The 9,050-nt window shown below is 46.7% G+C and overlaps 1 protein-coding gene across 1 annotated transcript; it reads right to left on the bottom strand.

The window, feature by feature from the left end:
* Nucleotides 1-2,445: 2,445 nt before the first annotated feature.
* On the bottom strand, nt 2,446-3,009 carry LOC134910976 (uncharacterized). Its single transcript, XM_063919369.1, has one exon. The coding sequence runs from the start codon at nt 3,007-3,009 to the stop codon at nt 2,446-2,448; it is 564 nt and encodes a 187-aa protein (XP_063775439.1).
* Between the last annotated feature and the right edge of the window lie 6,041 nt (nt 3,010-9,050).

Here is a 9,050-nt window from a genome sequence, read left to right as displayed (position 1 = left end):
ATCCACACTGTCACAGGGGGCTACATGTAAAAGCAGCCCTGCATGCAAAAAAATAAAAATAAAATACATTTGTCCACCTTGCACTACCATGAAAACTGTCCAGGTACATAGTTACTTTATACCCTTTTTAGACAAAAACATCTGAAATTCCAGACTTTTACCCTGCATTTCAGTGGTGGGTCACTTTGCCGGACACAGCCTGAACCCCCTTTCAGACAGGGAAGCAAATTACCGGGTGAAGCCGTTCAACCTGGTAATTTGTGGATTAACACAGGAATTTCTTCTGTGTGAAAAGGTTAACCCAGGTCGAAATTTCAAGGTCTCCGACATTGGTAGATTCATGGGTCGATGTCCTTGGATTTTCAACCCAAGTTGACCGTTTCACCAGGGGCATTTTAAGAGAGGAGACCCGCCTCCGTTGCGGGCCCCCTCCTCTCCAGCAGCAAGTAGACTCTAGCATACTGCCAGAGTCTACTGCGCATGCGCAGGTCTCCGGGAACATGGTGCCCGCGCATTGTTCCCGGGGACATCTCCAGTGCGCATGTGCAAATCACTTTCCGAGTGATTTATGCCCGCACTAGAGGACCATCGCCGTGGGACTCCGGAATGGTAAGTATATTAAATGCATGCAGTGTGTGCGGTGTGTGCCACCCTGGACCCAGGGGCCTGTGTGCACCACACACACTGCACCCATTATAGAAACGCCAATGCCTTTCACACAGAAAACGACCCAGGTTGACCCGGCAAATTACTGGGTAGAAACCTCTGTGTGAAAGGGGAATTAAAGGTCCTCAAAGAAGTTGGGAGGTATGCCTTAGTGTCTTACCCTAAACCATACCTCCCAACTTTCTGTAGCTGGGAGGAGGGACACTGGTGCATGCTGGGGCATAGCCTCACTGGTAGGGTGCGTGGTCTTACGTGAAGTGTCACGATTGTGATACATGCCCCTGTTTTTCTGCTGTGGGGGGCATTCCGAGCACTCTGTGAGTTTCTGACATGTCCCCCCCACCCCTCTCCACCTATCCACCACTGCTCTGCAGTGGGTGAGAGGGTCTCCCAACTGCTCCCACAGTGGGAGTCTGCGTCCTGCGGGTGGGACAGCAGGCCATTCCCAGAAAAATGGGGCTGTCCTGACAAAAATTGGGACAGTTGAGAGGTATGCCCTAAACTCCCCTCCTGCAGCCTAACCATATCCCTCCCCCTAGTGCCTAACCTTAGTACTTCCCTCCAGTCTGTACAGAAAGTCAACATTTCACATTTCATTCTGCATATGTAGAAAAATTCAATGTTGACATTTCAACAATGCCGACATCCGAACTGTCGACAACTTCCAGCTGTAAAAGAACTGAAATACAGTACATACATATTTATAAACCAGTTATGATTTTTAAAACCGCATAAGCACTGAGGACAGTTTGCCACTGCAGCAGCTGATCCGTACTGCAAACTTTACTACCTTTTAATTGTTGGCAGAGTGTATTGGATTGCCTGGTGCAGTGACATCAGCCCACACACTTAATGATCTTAAACAGTAATGCAGGTTTATTCCGTAACCACAGGAGACTCAGATGCAGTATTGATATAGGTAATTGGGCCCCTTATATCATACAAGGAAACCGCAGTTTTAGTGGTACTTATCAGGAGTTGTCTCCGGTGGGGAGGGACTGAGGACTGCACAGCCATGCAGTCTGACTCCCTCTGTAGAGAAGATGCAGCGCCCAGCTCAGTGTCAGCTCCGGAGCTGCGATAAATGCAAAGGAAACATTGTTTGTCTCTGTAGCTGAGATCCGCTCCCGGTCTCAGCTCTGCACGCTTGCATTCACTCCAAGGACTCCGGCTCAGCGTCAGCTCTGAAACCACGATACAAGCAAAGGAAACACTGTAAGTCTCTGAAGCTGAGGTCCACTCCTGGTCTCAACTCTGCACACTTGCATTCACTTTAAAGACTCAGTCTCTCTAAGTCTCTCACTCTAAGATGAAGGAGCAGGAATACATCACATAGCTCCGCCTCCAAGTGACTCTTGGCACTAGAGAATTAACATTAGGGGATGTGCCCATAGACTGCTGTCTAGAATGAAACAGGCACAGAGCGCATCATATCCTAACAGTACACCTTGCTCAAGACTATCTCCGGTCACATATTTAAAGAACATGACATTTTATCAAACAAATCAATAAAGTTATTCCTGTAACCGAAAACATAATGTGAAGCAAAACAGTATGAATATATCAACATTAACCATATTCTAGTCCACATTCCATCAGAAATGCATGTAACAAGTGTGATGACAGTCCTTTTGTCAACATGTCGACAATATTTTCTTCACTTGCAACATATTCCACATTGACGGACTTGTTTTCCACCAACTCGCGGATGAAGTGATGTATTATAGAAATGTGCTCAGATCATCCATGATGCTTTGTACTACAAGAAAGATCAATTGCTCACTTGTTATCACACTTTATGTTCATGATCTCACTGTGGTAAAGAAGACCTAATTCACATAAAGACTCTTTTATCCAAAGCGCTTCTTTTGAAGTTTCTGTGAGCGCCCTGTACTCTGCCTCTGCTGTAGAAAGAGCAACTGTGGGTTGTTTCCTACTTGCCCAGCTTACGGCTGCTCCTGCCAGTGCAAACAGGTATCCAGTATAAGAACATCTATCATCCTCATCTGATGCCCAGTCGGTATCACAGAATACTTTTAGGCTGTTATCTGTCGATCTTGTAAATCTCAGCTTTAGTGAACTTGTGCCTTTGAGGTACCTTAGTATTCTCTTTACTGCAATCCAGTGTTGTCTCCCAGGATTATTTGCGAACTGGCTTGCCCGACTCACTGCATGTGTGATGTCAGGTCGTGTTTCAATACTTACATACATCAAACTACCAACAGCATTTTGATAAGGGATTTCTTGCATTTCCAATATCTCTCCCTTTCTACTTGGTGACATGGCCTTGACCATCTTTGTACTTTTGTAAATGGGAGTACTTACTGGTTTTGCATCTGTCATTCCGTATTTGGAAATTATTGCCTCAATGTATGTTTGTTGGTCAATTGTGACAGTTCCCTCTTGCAGGTTTTGTACAATTTTCATACCTAACAGATGATTTGCAGGGCCTAGATCTTTCAACTTGAATCTTTATTTAAGCTAATGCTTGATGTCAGTGATGTGATCTTCTTGACCTGCCAAAATAAAATCATCATCCACATATGATGAACAACATTTCTTTGATAGTCTTATGGTATAGGCAGTGAAAAGTCTCTGACCTAACAAAGTTCATTTCTAGTAACGCTGCATCCAACTTTACATACCAGCAACGACCACTGTGTTTGAGGCCGTATAGTGACTTCTTTAAGAGACAAACTTTCTCAGTTTGGAATATATCCATATCATAGTGTTCAGGTGGCTCCATGTAAATTTCCTCAACTAACTCTCCATTCAGGAATGCAGAATCAAAGTCTAGTTGATATAAAAGTAGATCATGTAGTGACTGGTGAGTAGATCTCTCCATAATCGAATCCATATTTCTGGGTGTATCCCTTGGCAACAAGGCGGGCTTTGTAATGAGATACTGTCCCATCTGCATTCAACTTCTTGCAGAAACCCCACTTGTTCTTAATCATTTTACTGTCACTTGGTCTATCAACCATAGTCCATGTACTGTTATCATTTAGGGCTGTTAGCTCAGGGGCAAATGCAGGATTTGTGAAGGGGGGTTTCCAAAGAGGGGGTGGAGCCAAACATAATGGGACAGGCACTCTGTAGATTGTCCCGATGCCTTCCAACAGTAATGTTATATGCAGTATAGAAATGGTAGCAGTCATGGACTCATTGTCACTCAGAAAAGAAGCCTCACAGGTGCTCACAGGCTACTCTAACATTTTGCTTTATAATAACTATTAGAAACTAAAATGTTGGAGTAGCCTGTGGGCACCTGTGAGGCTGCATTTCTGAATGACAAAGAGTATATATATATATATATATATATATATATACACACACAATGCAATTTGACCACTTAAATGCTGTGCAACAGTACCTGGGTGCCTTCCCCTGGATCAACAATGAGCCATACAACATGCGAGAGAGAGACGGGCGGCACTCCACGAATTTGAAAATAATGTAGAGAGCTACACAAGCTACATTATTTTCATATCCAGGGAGTGCCGCCCATCTCTGTCTCACACAGATAGATAGATACGATAGATAGATAGATAGATAGATAGATAGATAGATAGATAGATAGTGTCACGGCCCGGCGGGAGACTGTGCAGGGGAGCCGGCTCTTACCTGTCCGGTCCCTTTGGAGAGGTCCAGCTGGCAGAAGTGCGGGCTGTTGGTGCCGGGCAGGGTGTGCTGGGAGGACAGGCAGGGGCAGACTGGTTGGCAGCTCAGCAGACTGGCAGCATGCCCCTCCGGCAGGGGTTAGCAGTGCTGCTGTGGAGCCAGGGCTTCTGTGAACAGGCTGGGCTGTGTTCCCGGTGGCCATCTTGGATGTGGGCAAAAAGCCTGTCTTGCCCACACTTAACCAATTTATCACTTTCCTGTGGCCAATTAGCTCTGAGCAGCTGCTATAATACAGGAAGGCCTGGAGGAAGGAATTTGCCAGTGCAACGTCTTTCACAGTATCTGTGAAGCTAGTTCTCTGTGCTCCCGCAGAGTCTCCAGTGTCAGGTTCTTGTTACAGCAAATTACCCAAGCCTCCTGATATAGCCTTACGCAGACTGCCGACTCTGTTCCCGTGTCCTACCCAGCTACCTGTTCTGGACGCCGCAGTAACCAGCCTTCGGAATTCCTCCTTTAAAGTACTGGGTCGCGGTTCTGGTATCCTCAGCCACCCGCTAACCTACAGTATATCTTTATTCAACTGTCTTTGGTGAACTCTGTTAAACTACTCCAAGTAATAAATGCGCAAGACCTTCGTTTGTTATTCAGAGATCTAAGTGTTCCAGAATCATCTTCCCCAAATCCGGATCCACAAGAATCCTCAGACGTGACAGTTTGCACTGGCCACATGGATCCAGGAACTGGACAGGATTCTGGCTTGGATCTCCTACACAGCATAGCGAGGCGTCTGGAGGGATTGGAAAATTCACATTGACATTTGGCGCAGTGCCTCCAAGAGATATCCACTCGGCAGGATTCCATCCAAGCCTCTCTAGCGAATACTACTCCTGCCCGTCGACCGGAGTCACAAGTTTCTCAGCCCGTCCTGTCGTCATTGGGGTCATCACCTTCCTCTCTCCATTTGCCAACCCCCAACAAGTTTGACGGGAACTCTAAAATCTGTTGTGGATTCCTTAATCAGTGCGACGTGCACTTTACGTTACAGTCAGCCAATTTCCCAACGCAAAAGGCGAAGGTGGCGTACATAGTCTCCTTACTCTCAGGGGCTGCCCTGGAATGGGTCTCACCGCTCTGGGAAAGAGATGATGCTCTGCTGAGTGACTATCCAAAATTCCTAGCCACTTTTAGGAAGATCTTTGATGAACCGGGACGCTCGACATCAGCATCCATTGAGATTATGCATCTACGCCAATGGAATAGGCCAGTCAGCCAGTATATCATTCAGTTTCAAACCTACGCATCTGAACTACAATGGAATGAGGAAGCCTTGGTTGCAGCGTTTTGGAGTGGCCTTTCTGACCGTTTGAAGGATGATCTAGCGACTCCAGACTTCCCACCAAAACTGGATGATCTCATTTCATTATGTAACAAAGTCGATCTACGATTCCGAGAGAGACAGGCCGAAAAAAGCAAGGGCGATCGCTATCGTTTCCGCCCTGTACCTCTGGCACCCCCTCCGCTAGCAGTAGATTCTACTGACGAACCTATGCAGCTGAACTGGGCCCGACTTACTCCTGAGGAGCACCAGAAACGGCGGCAAGAAAATTTGTGTCTTTACTGTGGGGCACCGGGACACATGGTGGCATCATGCCCACAGCGTCCGGGAAACTCCCGCTCCTAACTGGGCTAGGAGACACCAGGTTAGGAGTCTTGTCTCGGTCTCCAAAATCCTCTGAACCTACTCTACCAGTCACTATTGAACTCTTGCAAGGTACTAAGTCCATTCTCTCTCTCTTAGATACAGGAGCAGCAGAGAATTTCATCACAGCCCATCTGGTTCAGCAGCTTCAGATCCCTGTGCAAGATTTGTCCCGTTCCATTTCGTTATCTGATGGTTGATGGAAGCCGTATTCCTGGCAGGGCCGGAGCTTCCACTAGGCAGCTTTAGGCAGCTGCCTAGGGGCGCCGGGACCTGAGGGGGCGACCTGCTACAGCTGCATGAAAAAGGTAGCGTGGTCCTACCTCTCACAACTGCCGCAATCCCCCCAGCACTCGTATCTACAAAAGCCATGACTGCCAAGCTCCTGTATTGCAGGGTGACATGCGGTGCTGCTCTTCATTCCAGGCTCTTTCACAGACTACTCAGTACCAACTCTGCATCGCAGCCTGCAGGTGAGGTGGATGCACAGTGCACTGTCCGCATTTGATAAGGAAAGAGGGGGAGAGCAGCAGTCTTGGGGGGCGGGTGCTGAGATGAGCAGCAGGCATGCACACTCTCTGGGGTGGATGAGCAGCAGCATGCAAACAGATGGTAGAGGGGATAGAACAGAAGACGTTTAAAAGAGTAGGGGAAGGGGGGTGAGAGCAGCAGGAATCCACACAGACTATGGAGATGGGGAGAAGAGAGCAGCCATGCAACAGACTGGGGTTGGGGGAGGGCATCAGTATGCTTTTCACCTGAAGGCCTGTTAGGGGGAAGGGGCAGTAGGCAGAACTTTTGCCTAGGGTGCAGAGAAACCTTGCACCGGCCCTGATTCCTGGTGGAGTAATTTCTCAATGGACTCTTCCTATTTCAGTTGGTATTGGTGCTCTTCATAAAGAGCAATTGGAACTTTTAGTTATACCCAAGGCATCACATGAAATTGTGCTGGGTTACCCTTAGTTTAGTATGCATAACCCACATGTCGATTGGCACTCCATGCAAATCTTATCCTGGGGGAAGACTTGTTTGACCTCTTGTTTGCCATGTATCAAACCACTCAATAAAACCCTTGTCACATCACCCCCGCAGATTCCGTCTCAGTACGCCTCCTTCTCCGACGTCTTCAGTAAAAAGGGAGCAGATATCTTGCCACCCCAGAGGAAATGGGACTGTCCTACAGACCTCGAACCAGGGAAAGATCCACCCAGAGGTCGGACCTACCCTTTATCAATTCCAGAAACTAAGGCTATGTCCGAGTATATCCAAGAAAACTTGGCCAAGGGGTTCATTCAGTCATCTACCTCACCAGCCGGAGCCGGGTTCTTCTTTGTACAGAAAACAGATGGGGGGTTAGGACCTTGTATAGATTACCGAAGCCTGAATAACATCCCGGTAAAAAATCGTTACCCTCTACCCCTCATTTCCGAATTATTTGATCGAGTCAAGGGAGCGACCATCTTCTCCAAACTAGACCTAAGAGGAGCCTACAATCTGATCAGGATACGAGCAGGCGATGAATGGAAAACCGCGTTCAATACCAGGGATGGTCATTTTGAATATCTCGTCATGCCATTTGGTCTGAGTAACACCCCTGCCGTATTCCAAATTTCGTCAACGAAATTTTCCGAGACCTTCTATATCAAACTGTCGTGGTCTATCTGGATGACATCTTAATCTTTTCCCCAGACCTTGGCACATATCGACGACACGTCCTAGAGGTTCTACGTAGACTGCGGGAGAACCATCTGTATTGCAAGCTAGAGAAATGCATCTTTGAGCAGGTTTCAGTTCCCTTTCTAGGGTATATAATTTCAGGCTCTGGATTACAGATGGATCCGGAGAAAGTACAAGCCATATTGAATTGGTCAAGACCTTACTCTCTTAAAGCGGTGCAGCGTTTTCTAGGGTTCTCTAACTACTATCGGAAATTTATTGGAGGATTCTCCTCCTTGGTAGCCCCCATCACCGCTCTTACTCGAAAAGGAGCAGACCCGTCTTATTGGTCCCCAGAAGCAGAGTCTGCTTTCCATCTGCTTAAACAAGCATTCATATCAGCACCAGTATTAAGGTAACCAGATATAAATAAACCTTTTTTCCTCGAAGTGGATGCCTCCTCGGAAGCGATAGGAGCGGTACTCTCTCAAAGGTATGAAGATCATAAGTTCCATCCTTGTGGTTACTTCTCGAAGAAGCTTCTCCCCGCCGAGAAGAACTACACTATCGGGGAGCAGGAGTTGTTGGCAGTCAAGCTAGCCCTAGAGGAATGGCGATACCTCCTGGAAGGAGCTAACTTCCCTATTACCATTTATACAGATCATCGGAACTTAACCTTCCTGAAAGATCTACAATGTCTGAGTCCACGTCTTGCTCGTTGGACCATGTTCTTCTCCCACTTTTCGTTCATCCTGACTTTATCGGTCCGGTTCACAGAATCTAAAAGCAGATGCTCTGTCACGGTCCACTACTTCCATTGAATCTGAAGAACCTCCTCAAACACACCCCGTCCTAGATGCAAAAGTTTTTGCCTCCACTCGTCTACAACCTGGGTAGAACATTCACCTTGGGCTGAGTTCGCCCACAATACTTACCATTCTTCTACTGGGCTTATGCCCTTCCTCATTGTTTACAGAGCCCATCCTAAAGTTCCAGCATTTCAAAGTCTACCGGCACTCGATTTACCAGCAGTGGAAACTTCCCTTAAGCGTTTTTTGAACATTTGGAATCTGGTTCATACCAATCTTCAAAAGGCTTCTCTTCATTACAAGAAATGGGCTGATAGAAAATGAAGAACAATTCCTAGTCTCAAGGTAGGAGACCAAGTTTGGCTTTCTACAAGAAACTTATGCTTACGAGTACCTTCAATGAAGTTTGCCCCCTGCTTTATAGGTACTTTTCCAATTGTGGGAATAATTAATCCAGTGGTTTATAAAATCAAACTACCCCCTTACCTCAAAATTCCTTCTTCTTTCCATGTTTCCTTGCTAAAACCTTTAGTTTTGAACCAATTTCGGAGACTGATACCACGACCACCGAAAGTACTCACCCAGAATGGAATAGAGTT

Source organism: Pseudophryne corroboree, chromosome 4, assembly GCF_028390025.1.
Source record: "Pseudophryne corroboree isolate aPseCor3 chromosome 4, aPseCor3.hap2, whole genome shotgun sequence".
NCBI classification, from domain to species: Eukaryota; Metazoa; Chordata; class Amphibia; order Anura; family Myobatrachidae; genus Pseudophryne; species Pseudophryne corroboree.
This window is presented reverse-complemented; position numbering and strand designations above follow the sequence as displayed.